General features: G+C 46.0%; 1 protein-coding gene across 5 annotated transcripts in view; it reads left to right on the top strand.

Annotated features, from left to right (window-relative positions):
* nhsl1a (NHS-like 1a) overlaps positions 1-26,586 on the top strand; it is a 75,655-nt gene that overhangs the window by 36,947 nt on the left and 12,122 nt on the right. For 2 of the 5 annotated variants that reach the window (XM_029258467.1, XM_029258469.1), the window contains exons 2-3: positions 19,127-19,279; positions 25,863-25,984. In XM_029258467.1, the coding sequence (XP_029114300.1) occupies positions 19,127-19,279; positions 25,863-25,984 (275 nt within the window). Of the gene's footprint in view, positions 1-16,394; positions 16,457-19,126; positions 19,280-25,862; positions 25,985-26,586 lie in introns of those variants that run through there. The other 3 variants (XM_029258471.1, XM_029258470.1, XM_029258468.1) reach the window with 2 other exon arrangements.

Below are 26,586 nucleotides of genomic sequence, written 5' to 3'. Positions count from 1 at the left end.
CTTTCCGCAGGTCATCTGGCGCTCTCCACGTGGTATGTTAGTGTCTTATTTGTGAATAAGGTGGAGCAGTGCATCATGTTCCCGGTTCCCGGGAGACACTGACGTGGTGCTCACCTAGTCTGAGGAGAGCATTGCCTTCTGTTGTCATGGCAATGGGGATTAACGTAAACAGTTGTGGAAAATGCACTTAAGTTCAGTAATGTTTGCAGCTTTTACCATTCACACGATATCTAGTGGAAAAAGTTTGTTTCGCAGAAGAGTCAAACAACAAGTCCCTTTTCCTTAGATCTCACACAACTTGAATGCTAAAGTCAAGCAGTTTCTCCCACCAGGTATGTGTGGATGTGACCAAGTGACCTCTGGATGACATCTGTGGAGCACATGAATCATGCATGGCTTGTGGCTCGTTCGGCGTGACACGAGGTGCTGCAATGTTTAGCTTTCTCAAGAGACCAACAGACCGTGTTAGAAAGTATCTACAACACTTAATGGGTGAAAACTGATCTTCTCCATCTTTATTGCAATCCCTGTCGAGATTGACCTGCTCCTTAGTTTGTTTCACATGTCACCTTAAAGCAAACTGTTGAGGGACAATTAATATAATTTGGTTTAAGTTTTGGTCCAACCCTGAACAAACAAGAACGCCTACAGTGTGTCATGTATGTATTCCTTTAGCTCAGCAGTACTGGCTTATTTTGACTTTTGAGCTGAAGGCATGATCTATATTCTAGTAATAACAATTCAAATGATTTAGATGATTTGCAGTTATCCTACCGTATTTCCTTGCTCCTCCATGTTAAAGTAACAAAGATCCTGTAAATGTTGTAGTTTATTTTTACTGGAGTCCAGAAGTATGTAGGATGCTTGAATGCGATCAATGAAAATAACATTAAGCCACATTTCCCACTGAAACCCTTAACCCTGACCATGTCATGCTGTGCTGTGGCACGACTCACCTCTGCATAAGTCCTGCTTTTGTTTGCTTTGCATATTGTCCGAGATCTGATAATGTTCTCGGTTTATTTCTGTACTTAATTCGCAGAGGGTCTTGTGCTCTGGGTCACCTGCAGAGATTAAATGGATTCGACTCCCTACAGACATTAGCAGTGAGGCCATTTTACCCAAATCGAGCACCTTGTACTGCTAGTGATGGGAGGAAGGTGTGATTCAAACCTCTGCTTCAGACCTTTGTTTGTACTTAAGGATCATGAAGAACTGTAGCTCTTGAGACTGCCCAATTTTAAGAGTTATTTCAAGTGCGGGAGGTAATAGTGAAGTGTTTTTGGGGGTTTCAGGTTTGAGAGCATCTTTGGCTCCACCCACATTGATGATTTTGCGTTGACTCTCCTTCCATTAGCAAGATGAATAATGGAACTTGACTTTTTGACCGCCGTCTTTCGATGAACGGTTCCATTAGTGAAACCTCTGCATTTTTTTTAAACCAACACCCGTGAACAACTGAAGCTTTGAAACTGATAAATAAAATAAGTTGGGATCAGCTCAAATAAAGTATGACTCCTGCAGATGTAGGAAAAGCGCTTATAAAATCGGATCCTCGCTGGGAGATAATGTGTCCAAAACAGAACTCCCTGCAGGAATGCCGAACATCTTGAGTCGAGGGCTTGCGGTTATCTTTGAGTGTGTGTGTGTGTCTCTGAAAAAAGGAGCAAGGTTAGGAGAAATGATATCTCTGTGCAGGTGATTCATTCTTCCCAGGGGTTACGCTTGACTTGCAGTTTTTTCCCTGATTGAATATATAAAGTGCATTCCTTGAAAAAAAGTGTGAATCTGTGCTCCGGCACTGAGTTGTTATCGTGGAATGTAATTGCATCATTGCTGCACTTTCCATCGTGTTACTTCTCAGTCAGCCTCCTCCGATTTTTACTGCATTAATCAGATAAGTGGATTTACCTCATCAAACCTCAAATACTGTATCTGGGCCGGTGGCTGTTTCCACATGTTTTCTTAATTTATACTGTGAGAAATTTTGACCTCCATGCATTTCCACCAATCATTATTTGGGGGGGGGGGGGGTTCCCGTTCACCACAGGCGGTTCTAGGACACAATAAATGAGGATGCATTAGAGACACAAGCTCATCGGACCATTGTAGAGCACTCACTCCCATCAGATCAATAGTCACCAGTATACATTTTTTCATTTACTGACGCTTTTCTCCAAAATAACTTAGAAGGTTAAGCTACGAGCAGTTATTTACCCTTTTATACAGCTGGCTGATTTCTGCAGCAATCTAGGGTTGCTACCTTGCTCCAGGGTACTACAGTTGAGATTCAAACCTGCAAGTTTTGGCTCTGAAGGCAGCAGCTCGAACCACTACGCTTCCAGCTGTCCCCACCTGCAAGGTGTACATTTTGGCCGGGAAGAGTAGAGTGACCACAGTGGGAAGGTTCAAAGTGCACGCTGTGAGAAGTGGGGTGAGATTTAACCTCATAACCCTGAAAGTGTAAGGTTGCCCTTGTTTGCTAGGTCAACATCATAATTTTCAGCAAGTTGACATTGTTTGGACGGTCCAAACAGGGCCTGTGATCACAGAGTGTGTGATTCGTTTGCATCATTCTCACTGATTTCTTCAGTCTTTTCAGTTGTTGTTTTTTTTTTTTTTTTTTTTTTTTTTTGCATTGAAGGTTGAATTAACGTATACAGTAACTTGAGTGTTGTAATAAAGGGCAATTGTCTTGTGTTATGACAACCAATGCTAACTACTGAAGTAAAGGTTTCAATTTTAATGGGATGTGTTGGGTGGTATTTTAGTGTAAATGGGTGTCAGTTTTGATCCTTAACTAATGGTAATTGCATCATCAGCTTGAGCATTCCTCTCACGAAGGGTTTTTCAGGAACAGGCATCTTTGTAAGGTGGAGTAAGACACTTTTCCATTAACAATCAGCTGGGGGAATGAATCTCAAACCTCAACAGGGCTAATCACACCCAATCCCTCTTGCTCTTCTCTTCTTTTGTTGTCATTTGTTAAAAACTTCATCTTCCATTTGCTTTCTTTCATCTGGGTGCTTGTTTGCTATGACAAGCGGTGCAAAGAGCTTCCCGAGAGTAGCATGCAAAACACACTCTGGCCAGGCCCATTGATGTGGGGCAGCTGTAACTTGTGGCCAGGATGCGTGAGATGCTTGGTGTCTGCCAGCAGTTGCACCACACAGCCCCTTGGATGCGTAGTGTGTGAGAGAATTCCAGGAATACAGGGGCAGACTCAAGTTGCACACACACTCCCAGCACTATGGCAGCTGGTGTTCTGGGCTCACTGCTCAGAGGAACATTATCCATGACATAACTGACCGGCCTCCCTAGTTCACCTCCCACAACAATTTATTTACTCCTCTGTACATTTAGCTGACGCTTTTCTCCAAAGCGACTTACAACATTAAGCTACTTGACAATTACTTTATTAATTTATTAATAAAGTACCTTACTCAAGGGTACTACAGCCAGAGCTGGGAGTCAAGCTGGTGACCTTTGGCTGTAAAGGTTGTAGCACTAACCACTGCACTACCAGCTGTCCAGGGTCCCTGGTATAACCAGCTTTACAGGAACAGAACGGCCCTATGCCATGATTCTGAGCTTGCAAACATGACCCAAGTACTTTGTCGACTTGGGTTCAAAATACCCTCGTGGCTTAAAGAGTGCTATCATCCCAAATTTAAGAAAAGGATGGTGTCAGGTTTGCCGTGCAGGCAAAAATGAGGGAATAAATGCAGTAAAACTGGGTGATCAGGATCAGTGAAATGATCACTGGGAACCCATACTAAGTAAACGCAGGACTCTGGGAGCTGTGCACTAAGTAAACTCAAAAGTGACGCTGTGCGTGTGCTGCGTTCCCTCAGCAACAGCCATCCGTCCCTCCGGGGTATCACTGGATCAGCTGGGCGATGTCGCTCACCTGCTAAACGGCCTCGGCTCACGACTCCTTAATAGGAGACAACTGTTTGAAAGGTTTCTACAATGGTGCCGGTGCGCTGGGGGGCTCCACATCACTGATCCTCCACCATGGGTGCAGTTGGGACAAATGAGTACTGAGCGTATCCAGTTTGAGTCCACGTAGAAGTGCTCTCCAGCCAGGTGTCCGCCCACATTTCGGTGCGTGGTTTAAGACAGGACTCAAAACGGCAACCAGTTGTGTGAGCTGCTGCTATTTTGATTTTGCAGGGAGTGTTGTGTGTTTACATGTTCATCAGCATCCGTGACTGTGTGTATAACACCGCTGTGCCCCCCCAGGGTTTTGCATGTCCTCGAAGGACAGTGGTAACCCCTCTCTCTTCTCCACCATGTCCCAGTAGACCCCCGGTGACACTGCAGCGCTTACCCCCCTCATCCCAGAACTGCAAACAGCTCTTTGAAACAAACCCAGTTGTTTGGATAAGTGGATCCAGATGTGCGCAGATGGCAAACTAGGATCCATAACAACAAAACAACAAAAACAACAACACAAATATAATGTCCTCAAATGAAAATTAATTTGGAGGAGTTACATCAACAAAAGCAATAAAATCTGCTTTGGGGTGATGGTAGTGGTGGATGGGTGTGGGGGGGTGGTTTGAGTAGCCCCACAATTTTCATGAATTAATTTTCCCAGTTTGACTCAGTGTCACTGAAGATGTGGTTAATGTGGAAAAGGGCACATAATGAGATTTTAACAGTAAACAGCATTATTAAGAGTTACAGAGACCTGCCAAATGTGGGTTTTACCCTGGGGCAACAGTGTATTCATAAAAGCCCAGCCTCATAATAAACTGGATTCCCATATGAAGTCCTTCCGTGTGTATGTGCTGGAATTTGGGGGAACCAAGAACGACGAATCGCTCTTGATTGGCAGCGAGGCCCAATTTAAGCCAGGCCTGTTAACCTGGGTTCGATGGCTCCTGTTAATGGTTTGGTGCCCTTTGGCTTGAGTTTGCCCTCACCATCCCCGCCTTCCGTATGCAAACCTTTTCACACTTTCACACTTCCCGTGTCTCCTCACGAGACACAAAAAAAAAATCACGTAGGCCTCAGACTTCTGTTTCTCAGCCATTTATGGATGAATCACTTGATCCGATGACATAAGAACATCGCCTCTGACAGCATGTCTGTCCCAAAACCCCGATGGCACAGACTGTTGAAACTTATCTTGGTAGCTAGATGGTTGGATCGCACATAACTGCTGGATGCCGATCAATGCTCCCTGAACTACATAATGTGACATAATCACAGGTCCACCGCTGGCTCCAGGGTCCTTCAGTCTCAACGTTTTTCTGTCCTCCTCCTGCTGTAACGAATGAACACTCCTTGGGTAATGCATGTGTGCGTATGCTCGCTCAGCTGTTCGCTGCTGAAACGTCACATGGTCCGTCAATTCTTTAGAATGCATGAAGGTTGGGCAGAATGCCCCTTAACTACCTTAAACCGTATTTCTTTGTGTTACAAGTTTAATTCCAATATGGTTAAAGGTGTCACGGTGTCACAACGGAAGGAAGCCGTCAGACCCAAGTGCGGAGTGTCGGGGTTCGGAAGGGGAATCCAAAAGCTGTGGTCACGAGACAATCCGAGGGTAGCCGATGCACAAACGTTACCAGAGGGGAAATCCGAAAGCTGTAATCCGTGAGATAAGCAGGAGATCGAGGAAACCGAGGGATCCAAAGAGAGAAGGGAAGGGAGACGGGAGAACAGAGTTGAGGACGGATGGAACAGGAAAGGTAAGGAGTCAAGGAGCATACGAGAATGATGATCAAACGCTGAACAAGGTTTGCGCTTGAGTGTGCTCCGGAGCGCCCTTTTATGCGCTCGTTCCCTGATCCGCCGCAGGTGTTTCTCGTTGCGCCGAGGACGGCGTGACAAAAGAGTCTCGTGGAAATCAGAAGATGCGTGGTGTTGAAACTCTCTTTGGATAGTCTCATATGAACACTTTTAGGACACAAAGTCTTTCGCTCTCTGTCCACTTGTCAAGGACGTTTACGCTTGTAACTGAAATACTCAGGAATGCTTGGAGTTTACCATGTGTAGGATTCCTCACCCTGGTGCTCTTTGGCATGTAGTGTCAGTTCCTCTGCAACTCCGTTTTCTTCCTACCTCTACTTCCAGCAGTAAAAATGAAGCCAAACTGAAATAACCACTGTTAATATGGATCCACGTACTGTATTTTCTACATGGTAATCAGCCAGATGTTGTTCTGAAAAGGAGCTCGCCTAAAACAGGCAATGGGATTCACTTGTGCGGATTTGATGAATTTTGCAATGAAATCGCCCCGCTGTTGCTTGCCCTCATTTTACATGTACTGTTTATAAAATGCATTTTTACAGTTGTCTCTGGCATCAGCAAACATTGCGTGATACCCGTTACCCATCCTGTGGTGTCCATCTGTGTCGTGGAATCCTGTTGGGCTTGTGGCCTCGATGGCCCATCGGTAATCCCGCTTGAGGGATTAGAAGAGAAGGGTTTTGAGCCTCGGGAATCAAGTGTCCACAGAGCTGTCGTGGCTGGGGAGGCACAAGCAAACGCAGTTCTCACTAAGACTCATGTCTGGACAAGACTTTCTTTAGCTCTCTGCTTTATTCTTCAGTGTCGTTCAGGTTACTTTCCGTGGGTCATGGTTAGGTTTGTACTTTCCCGTTCTGTTCTGAGGAATACCCAAGAATCAGAAACTTCTGAGCAGGGACACCTGTCTCGCTATGAATAGGATTTCAAGATCTGTTTCATTCTGATCTCGCCTTGACCGAGTTCTTGGAGGAGGGGGTGCGTGACCTCGGATGGGTGTGGGATCCTCTGGGACACCAGTGATCAGTACTCCTTTTACTCAAACCGGCAGAGGAAGAGGAGCTGTGTGAGTGGGGAGGCTGAGACAGAGAGGTTGCCAGAGAGCGAGAAGCTTCTGCAGCAGAATGATCATGTACGTGCCCTGTCTGTCCTTGAGACTGGGAGGACGAGCCCAGGGCAAGGTGGGGCGAGATCCTCTGGAACCCCCGGAGGTAGATGGTCCCCAAGCCTTCTGCCATCAGGCACTGTCCGTCAACAAAAAGGATGCTCTGTGGATTCCGAAGATGCTGGCAAACCTGCGGCCCAAGAGCACCCCGCCTGCACGCCGCAGCCATACCTGTGCTTCTGTTCACCCCGTACAGGGAGGGGAAGGTACAGTGCTTCATGCTTGTAGTTTTAGCCAACGATCTTCCCATATCTGGGCATTTATTGTGCATGGCTTGTGAAATGGGGTCTTTAGAGATACTACTTTGTGAAGATCATTTTGTCTCTTCTTAAAATTTAATTATTTTTGTTACTTTTTTGCTGCAGACCCACCTTCATGAGCTGTGGAGTAACTGGGATGCACAAGATTCAAAGAATTTTAGCCAGGGTTTCATGGCATCCTTATGCCCCTGTTCTGCTGAATGCACCATCCCTTTATTCCCTGTATTTTTCTTATTTATATCACAGAGTTTGTGTTCTGTTCTGTCCCCAAGGCACTATTTGAGGTTTGCAGCAGCTCATGTTCTTTGATGTTCCTTGGTGGTCCAGAATGCCCTCTACATTGGTCAGTGTGGGCTTCTGGCCAAGATCGCCAGGCATGCCGTGCAGCGGAGCGCGCAGTGTGGTCGCTGTAGGAGCATTGCTAAGATACCCTCAGAGCAACAGGCAGGCTGGGTGGAGGAGCTCCCTGTGGACATTCCCAAGGCTGGCTGATGAAAGCGAGTGCAATAGTGTAAATATACCACCATGTGTTCATTATTAATTTATACAGGACCGGTCAAAAATGTCAGTCAGCTTGCTGGGAGCCAGTTTTTTATTCACAAGGTATTCATTTAATAAGTTTGATGAGGAAATGTACATTTATTCATTTAGCAGACTGTTTTATTTCAGCAAACACTATGTAGTGTTATGAGCCCACACACCTTATTCACCAAGGCGACTTACACTGCTAGATACACTACTTACACTGGGTCACTCATCCATACATCAGTGGAACACACTCTCTCTGTCATTCACATATACACAAAATGAGTGATTTTAAAGTGAGAAAACCACCTGAGCAGTATGTCTTTGGGAGGAAACCTATGCCGACAGACAGAGAACATACAAACTCCACACAGAGCGAGCGGGGGTCGAACCCCTGTCCTCTCACATCATCCAGGTACTGTGAAACAGCAGTGCTACTCACTATGCCCTGGTGCCACCCCATCGACAATGTTAAAATACTGGGGTTGCTGTGCTTCCACTCTTCCACTCCAGTCCAGTTTGTCCTATACGAAGATCGTCCTGGTTATTCAGGTGTACTTGCACTTTTCACTGGTACTGTGTTTTATAAATAATGTCAGTTTCCACTGTCAACAGGGTAGTACTCTCCTTTCCTATTTATATGCGTCCCTGTATTCCGAGTGCGTTATTTTTCTTCTCAAACAATCTCCTTTATGAGGATCTGCTGGTTGTCAATGCCGCCCAAGCAAACAATCCGTATTGCATTCATGATCCAGTGCTTGGAAGTATCTAAAAGCATGTGTTGTGTTGTCTTCTTGCAGGATCCTCTGTGATCCTCTGTTCCTCCCTTCCTCTTTCCCCACGCTGTTGTCTTCGTGTCGTATCGTGGCTCTCCCAGTCACACGCAACCGACCGGTCCATTGATACGAGTTGCTGGTCTCCTCCGTGCCTCTCACCGAGATGCTTTAACACTTTCGCTACCACTGTGTTCACCATTATTCCTTTCCTTATGACATTCTGGGTATTACTGTAATGTGTATCCTTACTTGTGGAGCACGTACACTTTATCATGTCAAAGTCAGTGGCTGTATATTGTTATGATGCTGACATTCCTTTTTAATGCCATCATTTGTATTTCTAATGCAAAACATTATGTATCACATGAAACATCCCAGTGGTTTACTGTAGTTTTGTGTTTACAGTAATTTTTGGGCTCTGCTGGTGACTCATTGGTCAACTATTCCCCCCTCGCTGTCTCATGGCTCTGGACAGAACAATCAACTCCAGACTAATATTGACCCCTCGTGTTTTGCACATATTCCTGTCCAAGATGACTGCACCATTAAGTGGTGTTAGACCCTCATTAACATCTTTCTGCATCATAAAAAATACTGTATTTGTCAACAAATCAGAATGTTCACCCAATCAGCCTCTCTAGTCTCCCTTTCTTATGGGCAGCTGGTAGTGTAGTGGTTAGCGCTGCTGTTTTTTAGATCCAAGGGTTGCAGGTTCGAATCTCACCTCTGGCTGTTGTACCCTTATGCAACATACTTTCAGTGAATTGCTCCCGTAAAATTACACAGCTGTTTAAATTGGTGAATAATTGTAAGTTGCTGTGGAGTAAAGTATCAGCTAAATAAATAAAAAATATAGATGCATCACTCTTTCTCATGGAATGCATAATTTCAGAGGCTGCTGGTTGTATAAGAGTTAGTTGTCACATAGATTAAAATTCCTCTCTACCCCCTCTTTAACACCTCTGATCAAGGTACTTACCTTGAATTGCTCAGAAAAATTATCCAACTGTATAAATAGGTAAGTAACTGTAAGAGGCTCAGCATATAAATATAACATTCAAGGTTGCTTTGGACAAAGGTATCTGCAAAAAAAAGTGATAGTAATAATAATAATGGTAAGAGTAGTAACAATAACAATAATAATAATAATACAAACTGCTGTCGAACTATATAATGCTATTATATAGCATATAGTGTTATATGCTTTTATAATGTCATGCTATTAAATTACAAAATAATTTATCATTACTGTGGTCATAATGTTTTTGTTAAATTCTTGATGTGATTCAGTAACAACAGTTGTTCAACATAAATATATTCATAGATAAGTCATATGACACTAGATATTTAGTAATCTCCTCTGCTGGAGCAACATCTGTAGGTCTGCTGTTGTTCTGTGGGGGTCAGCAGGTGAGATCAGAGGAGACCTGGTGCAGTCGTCTCAAGTGGCAACAAATCAACTTTAAATAAAGACCCTCAAGCACACACCTACAGATGTTTCTTCTGTAAGAGGGAACTAGAGTAAGGCAGTGATTTCTGATTTTCTTCCCCTTCAGTGGGGAAAGGAGCAGCGAACAAGTTTGCTCATGCAGCTGAACCCAGCGTTGCCGTCCTCTCGGCGCTGTCCCTCAGCAGGTGTCACCGCTGCAGCTGTTCCCCAGGCCCGGCGTGTGTTTCCCATACCGTCTCCACATCTGTGCCCAAAGGGAACATTCCGGAGTGCAGAGAGCACATGGACTTTCTCCAGTTACATTACAGCAGTTGTTGCGGCAGATCAGTTGAGTCGCAGCTCATGTTGAGATGCAAGGAGAACATTGAGGGGAAGTTAAGCGGCTGTCACGCTCATGTCGTCTCGCTCTCTCTTGTTATGGGTCTCAAACTCCAGGAGGAGCTGGAAGTTGTGAAAGGCTGGGCCTCCATCAGGACTGAATTTGTCTCCATTACTTTGGCTCCTTGTGTCACGAACGGTTATGAACAGTTATGAGTTATGAATTTTTAATCGTACAAACATCTCCCTGTTTATTCATTGTGGAAGCAATGTGTTTTAAATTTGAATTGAATTGATTAAATTCAGTCATTTCACACTCTTCATTTAATTTTTTTTTTTAGTTTTTAATGTTCATGTAGCTTGAAGTTCATATATACGTTAAAAGACTTACAAAGTATGTTTTTTATTATAGCTGTATTGTAGACTTATATGAAAAGTACCAAAGCAAGATTTATATATATCTGTGCCATTAAACTTTTCATCGATTGTGACTTTGGATTTATGAAGGAAATAATTTACAAACAGACATAAACAGTTCATGAAACAACGAGCCACTGTACACTTTTTGAAAAAAATTTTTTATTATTGCCTGTATGTTTCCATAGCAACTTATCCGGTAGTATGATGCTCAGTTTTGCTCTGATTACTGTGAATTATTGAATAGTACATCATGCCAGATACATTTTCAGTGAACATGAACATTATTTTTTATTATGGCTTGTTTATTTATTTCATATTGGCTCAGATTCAGTGTGTGTGTTAGCCGTTGTCTGTCCTTCCACTGACCAGCCATGGTTTATGAGTTTATGGGCTCAGTATGTAATGTTTTATACTTATTGCTCTCGGAGCAGGCTGTGTGGCTCTTAATGCACACGTGATCTCTCCTGGATGTCACTGCTTTGGGCTTCGTGAGGTCAAAAGAGGGATTGCGTTGTGATCAGCGTCCCAGGAGGTGTGTTTCTTATGTCCATATGTAGCTGTATTCCAGACCACTTTTGTTTACGTAATCTTTCCAAATCGGGCCGCTCTTCACTGTGGCTCGCTGCCCAGCAACCCTAACCCTTTTTTCCAACACATCTCAAGTCGTTTCTTAAACTTTCTGTGGTGGAAGCTCCCTTACTGCATCATCACTGTTACGACAGTTTTGCTTAATTGGAAATTCAGAGTGATAAATGTAGGGGTACAGCGGATTTGGAAAAATGGCTTATTTATCCATTCCAGAGATGAAAGGTATTAAGTTAGGAATGGAGATATCAAATATCGTTCCCGGTTTCGTGTCAATCAGCCCAAGAGTGATTCTGCTCATTCGCTCCTGCTATTGCACTGTTGCCCCAAGGTGGCGCTACTTTCATTAAGAACAGAGAAGGACTTGGACACACAGAGCTGCCAGATAAAATACTGAATTAAATGCTGCTGAAAATTTCTCAGATGCAGGAATTTTAACACTGTCAACTATTTGAAGGGAAAAAAAAAAAAATATATGACCCCACATGGCACTTTGATGTGCTGCGATATTCTAGGACTGTGAGTAACTTCAAACAGAAGTTTAACGCTAAAGTAAGAGTATTGTAAGAGTAACGCACCTAAAGAGTATTTATTCTTTGGAGGGAAGAATTCCTGTTTTTAATGACCTTTAGCATGGCCCCTACGAATGGATGCTGTGACAACTGACAGTTCCTTGGACAAGGGCGTCAGGTAAAAGAACAACTGTGAATAGTGGCGAATAAATATTGTAAATTTTAAATAAAACGGTATTTTATTTGTACTGTAACTAATGGGCTTTTTCAGGTTGATGTCCTCCCAAACTGTCGTGCCCTGTGTTTTCTTTTATCCTTTGCATGTCAAAGAAACAAAAGGTTCCTTTCTATTACAGAACACACAGATCATGTCATGAGCGTGTTTGTTATTTCTCTGTTTTCCTGGACAAAAACCTTCTCCTGCTCTTCATCCCCGTGCTCATGCGATCGGCACCCCTGATCTCATGGGGTTTTAATCTGCAGTGCTGGTTTGCGGTCCGCCGGCTGCCTCTGTGGTAGAGATGTGCTTTGTGGAGGTGTGGCCTCTGTTTGCTGGGGGTGTGGTCTCTGCCTGTTGGGGGTGTGGTCTTGGCTCCGGGGGTGTGGCCTGCTTCCCACAGTCTGTGGTGCAGCTGATTTTCCTGCTGCAGTGCAGCAGAGGGAGGATTTCCGTCACATGGCTCCCACACCTGCACCTCGAGTAACACAATTCATTATGTTTCTAATCTTAAATAAGGTGTGTAAGGTCTAAGTAAGGTGTGACCCTTCACAAAGCATCTCGCTCCTACACCTGCACTTCGAACTACACCAAGCAATGGTCACCAGTCTTAATTTTAGCTCGGCTTTATGTATCTCCGGATGAGGCAGCAGGTGGGGTATTTGGGGTATTTAGCTCGGATTATTTTATAAATGTTTACTGTGTCTAATGAAGCCGTGCTGACAGTTTGTGGCTTCATCACGAGGTGTTAGTATTTCAGCTGTCGATCTGGGTGAAGGTGCCGTAATCTGCCGTCTTCAGGGGTGTGCACACCTTGGAATCGTGCTTCTAATGTGGCGTATTCATTAGTCTGCCTTCTTCCTCGTCTGTCAGCTTTGCTCCCAACGGAAGGGCGCTGACACGCTCTCTCATCGAGGTGAACCCACGTGGGTTCTGTGCATCTCGCAGGGGCTTTTGCGGGAACTGTTGCCTAAGATGGTCCAAGACGGTGCAAACCAGCCCTGACACTATACAGATCCCTCGTGTGGCCTTTCGCTGCTGGGATCTGGGGATGCGCACCGATCATCATGTTTGCTCGTCGAACCTGAGGCCGGGGACCATATTTCACATTTGCCTGAATGCAAGCCGAAACCATAAGACGTCATCTCTCCAAACACAGCTTGGTGTAGACGTGGGATTGATCTGAATGTTTTTCTTCTTCCCTACTTTATTACGGAACGTGATGCTAAGTGCATTGTCCTGAGATACTTGTAAATGGCTCATTTATACAGCGCACACACACACACACACACACACACACACACACACATTCACAAACTAAGGGCAATTTAGTCATCACTTCACCTGAAGCATGTCTTTGAAAGGTAGTAGGAAACCAGAGCGCCTGGAGGAAACCCGCATGGACACAGACCGAGTGGGATTCAAACTCGGATCTGAGCCCGCAGCCCAGGAAGGGGACAGGAAGGTGACCTCTGGCCTCAAAATTGGTAACCATCAGTCAACACGCAGTCCTCCACATCAACAAGTCGAACTTGGTGTTTGAATATCAGCGCTACTCTGCTTTTGAGGACACCGCAGTCATTATATTTCAGGCCTTTTTTGGGCAGAGCGCACCTTAGAGCAGCTAGAACGTGGGCGCATATGAGGGGTTCGGCTCCTCACAGGAGCGCAGCGTCGAGGGGCTGTATGTTCCTTCTAGTCCTGTCAACACAGTGTTTGTCTCAGGCACCCTTGTCAATTTCTTGCTGTCTTCATGATGTGTGTCCTCCAGACACATTCCTCCCTTAGGCTTTGTGCTCCCCGTCATATTGCACTTCATAAGCAATAAATCATGGTGGTCCTGTCAGGTATGACTGAAGGCAGATGTTGTTTTTCTCTCATCGAAAAACAAGAGGCTATTTGTTGCTGAAGGAATTTGGCTGTTTCACTGCCCCTTTTTATATGTTGATATTCTAGATGCTTCAAAAGCATCTTTTTGAAACCCGCTTATTTGGTGTTATTCGGTGGGATGTATAGTTGCCTGTGTTTTAATGCAAAGTAAGGCGGAATAATGTCTAAACAGAACAGCAAAATTTGAATTGTACTATTTAAATAGTATTTCAGCTATACATCTCATATAATAACACCAAATAAGTTTAATACTATTTAAACAGTGTTTGTACTAAAGGAGTAGTGGGTGGATCATCATCCCGGGGCAAGGATTTACAGCCTGGTGGTTGTTGGTTCAGGCCTCTTTCCTTGCTACTGCTGTGGTGCCCTGGAGCTGGGTACTTACCCAGAATTTCTCCAGTAAGAATAACCAGCCAGGTAAATTTTTCAATCACTGTTAAGTGCTAAGGCTAGATATATCAGCGGAGCAAGAATGTATTATTATTATTATTATTATTATTAGTATCATCATCATCATGATCACCAGGTCTGCATGGGTTTCCTGTAGGTGCTTTGGTTTCTCCCCATAATCCAAAGATATGCATTTCAGGTGAACTGGTGACACTAAAATTGCCCTCAGTGTTTGAATGGATGTTTGTGTGTGAGAGTATCTACCCTGTGATGGACTGGCACCCCATCTGGGGTTATACCCCCCAGCGTTGCATCCAGTGGTCTCCGAGATAGGCTCGTGGTTCACTGCGACCCTGCTCAGGATAAAAGGTTATTGAAACTGGATGCATTATTATTGTTGTTATTATATAACAACTTCTGTTCCTTGCTTTCCTTGATACCTACGTGAGAGGTCGCTATGAGTTCGGTTCGACTTGACGGCACATCCCGCGACAAGCAGTTAGCGAATATGGATCGATGGAATTATTATTATAGCCCAACTCATGAATATCCAACAGTTTGGGAAAAGCAACTAAACAGTTGCCTAAAAAGTGACAGTGGTTAACAAGCAGAGGAGTCACTACGTTGACCTTGGTTGTCACGGAGGCCGGTAGCGAGCAGGAGAAGTGACTGGCTACACGGCCTGGAGACCTGCCAGCGAATTAATTGGCTCTCTGCAGCTGTCGCCCGCGTGCCGTCTGCTTCGCGTTTGGCACCATCCCCCCCCCCCTCGGTTTTTTTTTTTTTTTTTTTTTTTATATTTCTTCTCCAGTTTGTGAAGTTTGGCTGCGATGTGGCACTGTGACAGCGAAGCGAGGCACGCCGAGAACACGCCCATTATTCGCCCCATTCACACAAAAAAGGAGAGCACAAGTCATCGGCCGCTAAATGTTTGCTAAATAGGAGGAAAATAGAGATTAACTGTTTTTTTTCCCCCCATTTTTAAAATGCTTTTTGGAACTTTAAATCCATAAAAACATCAGTCAAATGTATACTAGCCATATTTTGTTTACATTTTGAAAAGATGCTGGAGAAGTTTTTGAAATCAAAATATTCATATACATAGACACTTTTTTTTTTTTTTTTAACCCATACGTATTTTTGCCATCAAGGTAATTATTTGTACTCAGCCAAATGATGAGGCCCACTCTGAATAATTTTATTGTTGACTTTTGTTCTTGCATTAACATTTGTGTTAAGAGTGCAAGGAGGAACCTGAAGGGTCTTGGTTCAATATTGATCAGCTGCTCAGCTTGTTAATGTGTGTATTTGCACACCGGTTGGAGGTCAGGGTGATTGTCGCACTGTTTTTGTTACAGCATCGTTTTTGCTTGCATTGATTAATCATGGTTAGCAAAGGCTTTTTATTTCTCAGAGACTCTCAGATACTGCAGTCTGTCATCTTTTGTGCTGTGATTCAGATCTGCTGTGCTGCACAGGAGTAAAGCAGCTTCCTTCCCTGGTCCCGAACCTGCGCGCTTGTACCTTCGTAAGACGGGTTCCTCAACCGTTACCCCACCTGCTGCCTCGATCTTCCTAGATCTACGCCGAAGCAAAGCGACACAATAGATAATTAAGAAAGTCCCTGGGCGTGATAAGAGGAGGGTTGCAGAAGGGTCTGCAGGACAGGAACAATGAGCGCCTGTGTATCCAGGCTTTATCAGCCGGTGCAGCCTCTGCAGCGATGCTCGCGCCGCAGGACCGCTCCGGTCCACGCGACTGGCAGAAGGCAGAGCAGTTCTCCCCCGCGATGATCCCACCGAGCCTCAAGAAGGAAGCCTGGTTCTCATTTCTAGGAAAGTGGGCAGGGCGATGCAGGAGGAAAGTAGCGTGCAGTGAGAAAGCCATGGAAACGGTGGAAGGGGGCTGGTCCCACGCTCTGATTGTGGAGCCTTCTGGGGGTTTTGGTTGGGAGGGGGTGGGGGTGGTGTGGGGGGGGCTGCTGTAGTCGACAGAAGGTGGGGAACTCTGCGAGGCAGGGAGGAGACGGAGCCAGGCACAGAGCGGACCAGTCGCTCGCCGCCTCGGTTGCTGCCGCCTGCGCCCCTCGCCTCCTCGTCTCAGGGTGCGGAGCTCCGCTCGCCCACCGCAACGATGGTGTTCATCAGCACCACGCTCAGATCTGTCATTAAGTACTTCAAGAGGAAAGGTAAGCATCTCCTCCCCCCCCGGTTCTCTCTGAGCACCTATCAGTGCTCGTTGCCGTGGTTACTCAAGGTCAGATGCGTAATTTGTCATGTAAGGGAGATGACATTAAATTGTTCATAATTGATGGTCTGCTTTGCATGTTGGATTCTGAAGTCTTCTGGGGTTCAACCTGCTCGTCGATTGATTAGTGGGGAACCGGCTCTCTGGCTGGTGACCTTCTGCATCTGCATTTCAGAGCCTCACAGATCATCCTTTCTGGTATATAACGTACAGTAGGTGTAATCGGTGCTCAGGTGTCTCTCAAAGTCGACGCAAAATTTTTATGCTCCTAACCTCCATGTAGAAGTGACGCTGACAATACCATCTACTGCAAAGCTGTAAGCTCTCAGTGCCGGCACTACACTTTAAGGATGCATTTACCTAGGGTATTTTTTATTTTTACTTTTGGTATTTCTGTTAAGTTCACAAAGTGCCATATTGCATGATGGTGTTTTCCTCACGGTGACTTTTCCACGTCTCAACTTTTTGTTTTGTTATGCATAACATGGCACAGATTTTTTTTAATTTTTTTTTTTTTTTTAACACCGTCTGTTGTACGCATGCTGCTGCTGTTGTCAGTGTTTATGATTCATTTAGCTGGTGCCTTTCTCTAGAGCTACATACAGTGATTAAACCAATTTTACAGCAGGGTAATTTTGACTGGAGCTACTCAGGTTAAGTAAACTGATCAAGGGCACTATAGTGGGAAGTGGGATTCGAGCTCGCAACTTCCGAGTCCAAAGGAGGGCGCGTGACCCCCCTGCAGTCCACCAAGTTGCCTCTGTCACCAAAAGAGTGCAGTCCTGGGCATGATTCAGAAGGAGTGCGCACATTGTCCCTGCAGAAAACACAGCTGGGTAAAGAACACAGTGGCAGGACGGCTGAGGACAGTTGTGGAGATTCTGCGCCAGGCAGTTTCCAGGAACTTTGCATTTATATCTTCTTTATTGTTTCTCAAAATTCATCGCAGGAGAAACTGATTTCAAAGTACAACTCGTAGTGTCTTGTTCAAAAGCCTTGGTGTTTATCAAACTTGGAGTCTGACTGCTCAGCGGAAAACTCAAGGTCAATGCAGGACTGATGAGCTCCATTCAGAATTGCTCCTTTGTATGGGATGAGTTGGTGAGTAACGGGTGCAGCTCCTTCTGGGTTTTGTGTCCCAGTGCCCTTGAGAGATGATGGGGACCCTGACTGCAGTCGGTGCCATCTTGCCACCTGCCAGCACTCTGCTGTTACTTCTGACCTTGATCATGGAAATGATGATGAGGATGATGAATGTTGCACATCCCTGCACACACTTGGTCTGCATTAGTGTTTAGAGATCTGAGCTTCGGAGCGGAAAGCAGCGGGTCCCGTTCTGCACAATACGCCGCAGTTGTATCCTTCGTTTCACATCCGCTGACAAACTTCTGAAATCATCCCAATAAAGCTGTATGATTGATATTGCTTTAAAATGAAACAACACATTTCAATGAGGCTTTACTCCTCATGAGTGCTGTTCAGTAGCGCTGGAAACGGTAGTAGGAATCTTTCCGTGTATGTCGATGTTATTGAGTTATAGCGATTGATTTGTCCTGGATATGAGCCCCAGAGCTGTATTTTCCTGCAGTCACATGGTTTCACTTCTAGAGGGGGCAAGTGTGACCTGAGCTTTTATTCATGATTATAGATTAATGCTGAAACAGCTTTTTCATTGCTGTCCTGGCTGGACCTGGCCAACTCTGCACTCTGTCCTTGCGCTAACTATGCGCCAACTGTCTGTGTGTGTGTGTGTGTGTGTGTGTGTGTGTGTGTGTGTGTGTGCGCGTGCGCGCGCTCACCCACATGCATGCATGTGTGACTCCACTTGAGTGCGTCGTCTTCTCCTTGAGTCTTGCCTTTGACGTCATTATGGGTGCAGATTTTCGGTTTAAATCCCCTGTGTATTTATTCTCTGTGCAGAGTTGTTCCAGGGATGTGTGGAAACTAGATTACAAAGTTGTGTTAATTAATTTGATATCTAGAGCAAATGTGCTGACTTGTCCCACCGATGCAGAGAAGATGAATCGATGTTAAAGCGGTTTCCCGGATAGATGATTTAATCTCAGAAATGGACCATCATACTCCCACCAGATGTCCATGAAAACCACATGGTGTCCTTGGTAGGGTTTCGTTCTGTTTGTTCTATCAGCTCCTTGCATGTCGACTTCCAGGGCCGTGAAGTCAAAAGGCAGTTGTTGCTGTAGTAGGAGTGTGGAATTTCAGGAATGAGTTTCTAGAGGCGTCAGCATGACAAGAGTGAGGAACACGTCCACTGTTGTCAAAGGCCAACCGTAAAATAATTCTTTCAGCGATGGTGCTGGAGGCTGTCCAGGTTCTGCAAGAACACTGAAAATGTTGGGTCTTTCTTCAGATCCTCTGGTGGAGCAGTGCTTTGTTATTTGGAAACTGCTCAGCCCATGAGGAACTCATCCACACACCTCAACTGAGCTTCACGTAGACTGTGCTCATGAAAGGAAATGTCTTCTCTTCAGATGGTGACGAATGCCAGAGATTTGCAAGTTCTTCCCTTGGTTTGTCCCTCCTGAAGAGGACAGGGTTGCTTTTCTGTTGGGCACATTGGATAAGACTGCTCTTCCTGTCCTCCGCACAGCGGTCTCCAGCCTGGATGAGGAGAGCAAATGGACGGTGCACTACACGGCCCCCTGGCATCAGCAGGAGAACGTCTTCCTGCCCGGCAGCCGGCCTGCCTGCGTGGAGGACCTGCACCGCCAGGCCAAGGTCAACCTCAAGACGGTGCTCAGAGGTGGGTCAAGTGAGCTGAGGACCACGGTCCTCATTTCAGACTGTGTGGGGTGGCAGTGCTTTTGTCATGTTTACATATAGAGGTTGTGATTGACGGTGGAGCGTAAGAGTTCGCAACTTGTACTTTAGTGGTCATATGCAGAATGTGCAGTTGTTACATATACAGTAACAGTGAAAAGTTTGCTGGAAACCAGTTTTTATTCATGTCACATTTGATGAACATGTTTGGTCAAGAAATGAGTTCACATGTCCTCCCAGCTCTTCTCCGTCTATTCCCAGAGATGCAGGACACTTGTAGGTTGCCTTGCCGTCACTCTTCTGTCCGCTTCCTCCCATAGAAGTATTGCCCAGGTGTGCTCAAACTTTTGACTGGCATTGTACACGTTTTAACAATCCGCAATGGTGCCGTTTTGGCTTTAGTGCAGTAAAAATGAAGGGGTATCGCTTAAAATATTGAAACAATATTTGATTTTGTTGTTGATGTTATACTTTTTATTACTTTTTTTATTGATTAAATTCGTATTTATATGTTTCATCCGGTACATCTGGAATTGTAGTGGTTAGAGTTTCTGTCTATGGACCCAGATGTCACAGGTTTGAATCCTACTGCAAGCTGTAGATCCCTTGAGCAAGGTACTTACCCTAAATTGCTCCAGTGACATTACCCAGCTGTATAAATGGGTAAATAACTGTAAACAGAGTAACACTGTAAGTCGCTTTGGAGGAAAGAGTCAGCTGAATACATACATGATACAGCATGTGTGCAATTTGTCTCACAGGCAGGTGTAATTTTCACTTTTAGACGAATCATCAGCGAACAATGAAATACGCTTTTAATGCCTAATAGGTAAATAACTGCCTAATAAGCAGTCTAATACACACACTTCCGTTGTGAGTCACTTGGAAAAAGGAGGCAGCTGAATAAAGGTTAACAAGAGAAGTAATCTGTAGCAAAGTTTACTTAACAAGAGGGTGACAGTGAAGTTCCCCGAGATATTCCGGGATTCTGGACCCACGTTAAGCATCCAGAACTTTAGGAGAGGAGGTGGTGCTGTAGCCGTGTCCCCGCACCCCCACATCTGGGGGAAGACAATGGAACAATGGAGGGGATCGTCTTGTCACTGGGCTCACCTTCCAATGTGGGGAAAACGCAGGGGCGGGGAAGGGGCTCAAATGCAATGCTTTGCTCTATCGACCCACCTTTCCAGAGGAAGTCCAGTAACCTTTGTTCTGTTCGCTCGATGGCTGAAAGCCCCTGTCCCGCTCCTCTCCCCGTAACTGATACTCCCGCCTCGCTGCCTGTCGCTCCCGCTATGAATATTTATGCTGCTCGTATTTGGCAAGCCCTCCACGCGGAGTCCCCGGCGACCTGGACGGAACCAATAGATGGATCTACCGGCAGGTGCCGTTCCTGTCAGATGAGGGAATCGACCCTGAAGCTTCTCGCCTTCTTGCTTTACACTGTTTTTCCTTGTAGGATCTGCAGGGAGGATCACGTGTTCAACGTCTACATTTTTTCTCTCGTCTTTGGATTGTTGGCCACGCTAATACTGACTTCACGTATTATAATATGTATGCAGTTTTTAATTTTGATTGGATTTATTCATTTATATTTTTATTTAACATCGCAACGTCGCTGGGTCACAGTAACATGGGGGCAGAGCTAGTTAAACGGAAAATGCAGGGACGCGCAGTCCTCACGTAGCGGGGTTAATTCGTTCCGTGAAATCCATGTCCCTGTGGCGAATTGTCGGTGTGAGAGAGTCAAATAAGTATATTTTCCGGAAAAAATTAATTTATAATTAATTAAAATATCAAAACACAGGGTATATTTGCAGACAGTGATGTTAACAGTTAATTTTATAGTGTTTGTTATTATGTGGGGGATTTGGTGGTGCAGCGGGTTTGGCCGGGTTCTGCTCTCCGGTGGGTCTGGGGTTCGAGTCCCGCATGGGGTGCCTTGCGATGGACTGGCGTCTCGTCCTGGGTGTGTCCCCTCCTCCTCCGGCCTTACGCCCTGTGTTGCCGGGTTAGGCTCCGGCTCGCTGCCACCCCACTCAAGATAAGTGGTTTCAGCCAGTGTGTGTGTGTTGCTATTTTTTTTGCTTGCCTTTTCAAAAAGGTGCACAAATCCACTGGAAAATCACTGTATTTATGATGCAGTTTAAACGATAACTTCTCTAGTCGACAGCTTCTGGTGTGGACTGTAGCAGCAAAATGCATTGTCTTCAGTGTAATGTCTGTAAGGAAATTTAACGTAAATAAACGTTTTCTTGCCAAATGTATAATAATAATCAACCACCGTTCAGTATCCTCATCAAAAACAAAATTTTGAAGATGTATCCATCTGTTTTCATTCCCTGCTTCTTCTGATCAGGGTCAACCTTGGTGCAAGGTTTGGGGGGATACATCCTGGATGGGATGCCAGTCAATCACAGGATAAACACACACACAGCCTGAAAATTTTGAATAGTTGCTATTATTAACAAATAGCTATAAACTATCAAGGGGGCACAGTGGCGCAGCGGCTTGGCCGGGTGTCTGGCGGGTCTGGGGTTCGAGTCCCGCTTGGGGTGCCTTGCGATGGACTGGCGTCCCGTCCTGGGTGTGGCTCCTCCCCCTCCAGCCTTGCGCCCTGTGTTGCCGGGTTAGGCTCCGGTTCGCCACGACCCTGCTCGGGGCAAGTGGCTTCAGCCAGTATGTGTGTGTGTATATAAACTATCAGCTTTATATTATTAATACAGTTGTAATGTTGAGCCTCCCTGCCCCTATCCTGTGCTGCTGCCCCAAACAAGTACCCAGTATTACAAAGTTAACTGGTTACCTGTATGTATGTTTCATAGCCTACAAACCGCTCTGACAGGTTCGAATGTTTTATTTATTTGTATGTCTGTCTGTCTGCCCATTTATTTATTTATTCTCTTGTTTTAAAAGCTGCTTGGGGATGAGAGCAGCACGTCGCTGCATGGAGGGAGACGATCGGTACGTTATGTGTAGGACCAGATGCTCTCGAAGAGCCGTGACGCAGCGGTGCGGTAAATAGCTTTTTTCCGCTGCCTTCGGTTGCGCGCCGGACGCGCTCCCGGTCCTTCGGGTGTGTAAGATTATCCGACAGGGACCCCTGCTAGGTGGTTAATTGGCCCTGCGCAGAAGAGCCGAGGCGCTGGGTGTCACACGTGGACTAATTCCCATCTGCTGTCAGGGTCCGCGTGCACGTTCGCGGCGATCGCTGTCAGCGGCCTGGTAGCATCAGCGCAGACCGCTGTCGACGTGCGGATTTAATGGCTGTCAGAACCAGCTGCGGCACAGGTAGCCTCCATCTGCGTGCGCTTTCCCGGATGCGAAGGAGCCGGAGCGCGCTGAGCGTTACGGCTCAGATTAGGCGCCCGCTGTCAGGGACCACATCTCGCCGGTCGTGCCATCGGGAGGAGCCGTGCTGTCGAAGAGCGCATTTTTTTGCGCTTGCGTTACCCAGTAGCGTTTAGCGACCGCGCTTGCCGAACGTCTCCAACGCTCGCACCGAGAGGGCGCCCTGCGCAAGCAGCCGACGGTCGATGTTTTATCGACGCCGCTCAAAGGGATCGATGTCGCGGTCGGACCGGAGGTGGCATCCTAGTGCGCGCGCACTCATGCGGTCAGTGTGTGTAGCCTGCAGGCCCCGGGGGAAGAGCTCGCCGTCAGTGACCGGGTCGGGGAGACCCCCAAACTCGGTCACGCAACAAAATCGCAGCCAGTCCAACATGGCCTGATTTTTTTTTTTTTTTGGAGGATTATGTCCTCCTGTGTCACGCTTCGTTGGCCCCCCTCTCATTGACAGGTTGGCGAAGCGATCGGGGCAATCGATCCAGTCAGAAAGGAGGTCACGCTGATCAACGACGATCGCTTACCCAACGTCCATGGCGCGAGTCTTAACTCCGCACAGCAACAATGGAATTTTACCGCTCAGCAGCACAGATATTATTAGACGTGTTCTTCGGCGCTGTACTTTTTCCATAATTCTCAAGAGAATTTCCTGGTGGACGAGATTTTGAGAATTTAGGCCGGTGCCCCCCCAAAGGCCGCAAGAGGCAGAGATGTGGCCTATTTTGCCCAAGCTGTGAGAAAAAGCCCAGTCGGGAATTTTACTCCTTGCTGGAAGCTCTCGGTGCCGGCGCTACACTTTAAGGAGTTCAATCCATCACCGAGAAATACGCAGCTCGCCGAAACGACGATGATTTTTTTTTTTTTTTTTTTTTTTTTCTCCACGCCATTAAAATGTTATCTTAAGGTCCTTTTGTATCTGCAATCGGCCCTATGATTAATGGCTCTTTTCGGTTTCAGTGCAGTGATGGACTACTCCAGCGCCTTCTGCTATGTCCTTCATACCTCCTTTGAAAAGAGTTGAGCACCGCGAGAGACAAGGTTTCAGAGTCTGCATATCACGCAGCATATTGTTCGTATCTTTTCGGTGTTTCTCTCACTTGTTCAGGGGTGAATGAGATGCTCGCCTCTGTAAATACTTCCATTTACTATGCTTTTGGGAGCCGTCGTCTTGAAGGGTATCGTGTGCGACCACTTACTTTGTGTTGCGTGCCATGGTTAAGATCCCAAGGTACCTTGTTATGTGGTTAACGATCGTGAGGGTGCGACGTGGTTCATAATAGACTCGTGTCATAAAAAAATAGGAGAATGATGATGCTTCATGTGCAATATCATAATTCAGGGTGGTGAGGGTGTCAGCGGCAAGGCAGGGGCTTGTCGAGTCAAAGGAAGTGATTGGTTTCCATGGCAACCATCTAGTCTCTCCTCCCCTCCAACGATCTGTTATGTCCACATCCTTTTTGACACATTCAGGCCAACTTTTAAGATCAGGAGCTCACACAGGTCGTAGGCAGACTTGGGTTATTTTTTATTTATTTTTTTTCCACAAGCTCAGCGCCCCCCTCCCCGAAGGACACACCCTTGGACTGTGTGACAGACCCTCGGTAGGACACCGGATCTGGGTCCATATGGCAACGCTACTCGATGACATCACCGCCCAGGTCCCATCAGTGTCATTTACACTCATTATTTATTTACACTCAAATGCTCTTCATTTTAAAGTCCCCTCTGAGTCATCTGCTATCTGCGTGACTTTTAGTCATATATTCACTCATATATTTATATACCACCTCGTAGAGAGAGCAGGGTTTGTACTGCTGACAGTATTTGACTGCTTTAAACATAAATGACGTTTGCAATGTGTGAAGTAATAAAAGTTGAGAAGAAACATAACCCTAATATTAGACTGTTAGAATGATTGTTGAAGGTAAAGTTTTAATTGGAAATGTGTTTGTTGAAGTGTACTGCACCAGACCTGTTAAACATGTGGACCGTGCGGTGTTCAGCTGCACTGTGACCCCAAGTTTAGCTTTTCTTCCCCCCTCCTTCTGGTTTGGCTGCTTGGAGTTAAGCCGATTCCAGGCGCGCGCTCTGCTCTTGGTGCTCTGATCCGATGCGGTGCACTTAGCCTCCTGCACTTTATTGAATAGCAGTGATGCGGTGAAGCGGAAGCGCTGCCCTCCTGCGATAGGTGACATGCTCCCGTTCCAGACCCCCTGACCCAAGTGAGAAGCGTTGCTCAGCGGATGGTTTCCTCCAAAGCGACGGACGACTGTGCGTAAAAAAAAAAAAAAAAAAACGTTAATTTCCCAACAGAAAAGAGCTTTGGACAACGGCATAAGATTATCGAAGCACCTCCGGTTTGTACAGTAGTGTCGCCTCTGTCGTCGCGCACCACGCAAGTAGCTGCATACGGAATAGGAAATGCGGACGGCCACGATATATGGTGTGATGCAAGTTCATGTAGCTGTTAGGAGGTGAGGGAGAAGTGGTCTGAAAGAGATGCATTTTAGACCTTTGATTGCTGGAAAGGATTCAGCAGTTCTGAGGGAGAGAGGGAGCTCAAATCCCTGTACTGGAGCCAGAAGTGAGAATCTGTGGAGTCTCAGTTTTGGACGCCTTATGAGTGGAACCACCAAACAGTCAGAGGTGGTGGAACTTATCACTCTTGCCCGGACGCAGGGATGGATCAGACCCTGCGGGTACGGAGATGATGGCCATAACCAGAGTGTTACTCAATGTGCTGCACTCACTCACCTGAGGACAAACACTTGACATGTATGATGATGCCATCCCTGTGCAATTCATTTCAGACGTTTTGGGGACGGTGTAGTAGTGTGTAGCGTGGTGTGTAGTGTGTGGTGCAGCTGATCTGGAGAAACACTCAGTCAGCACTGGGGTTCTGGCTTTTGCATTGGCCCGTGTGTGTCCACTGCTTCGCTCGAGTTTCCTCGAGAAAACACAAACGTCGCTCAGAACGTGTCCCTCTTCCCTGGATGACTTTGTCTGAAAATGATCCATCTCCATTTTTTACCGCGTTTAATGTATTTTTTGCATATATTTGTTGGACGCGACTCCAATCTGTTGGAAACAGCAGGCCATCGTGTGAAATCGCGCTGTTTTTTAAGAGTCGTTTGGAAAGTCGGAGGCATTGCGGCTCATTCCGGAGACTCTCAGTAGCAGTACCACTGTTTTACCGTGTTGTCCGTGCTGCTGCCTCGCAGAGTGCGACAAGCTGAGGAAAGATGGCATCCGCAGCTCGCAGTACTACTCCCAGGGCCCTGCCTTCTCCGCCGCCAGCCTGTACGACGGCAGCCTGTCGGACCACGGGGACACGGACAAGAAGGTGGGCTGCGAACATCTCGCCCGCGTGCTTCACGCTCAGGTCCTCCAAAGTCTACAAGTACCCTGAAATACTCTGCTTACCGCTGCCACCTTACTGTGATGTGTACCTTACCCTAATGTACCGCAGCAGCATCTTTTTCGAAATCAGTTAAAAAGAAGGCACGAGTCCTTTCCCTAACGAGGCGGTTCCTGTAAATATTTCATTTTCTAACGCACAGCCTCTCGCTTGTCTTCAGCAAACAGAGATTTTTCTGTCCTGTTAACAGTAGACGTTAATGTAAAGATGTGGTGTGTGAGTGTGTGTGTGTGTGTCCCCCCCCCCCCCCCCCCCCCCGACCTGTCCCGGTTAAAGAAGTCCCGTTAAAAATTGGCCCCATCATCACTGTTTATAAATATGGAGTGTATGAATGTGAAACATTCCTGAGAGCATTTAATAAAGCAAGTAAAGAGTAGTTTTCACACAAATAGGCTGATGCCTTCGTATCAGAATTCAGTTTGTGTTAGGCTGCCCTCTAGTGATGGAAAGTATGAATAACTCAATAGCTACTTTACGCTATTTGGTTTAGAGTGGCACAAAATCTTATTGAAAGGCCAAGGTACCCC

Source organism: Scleropages formosus, chromosome 15 (assembly GCF_900964775.1).
Source record: "Scleropages formosus chromosome 15, fSclFor1.1, whole genome shotgun sequence".
NCBI classification, from domain to species: domain Eukaryota; kingdom Metazoa; phylum Chordata; class Actinopteri; order Osteoglossiformes; family Osteoglossidae; genus Scleropages; species Scleropages formosus.
The sequence above is the reverse complement of the archived record's forward strand: the minus strand, read 5'-3'. Positions and strand labels throughout refer to the sequence as shown.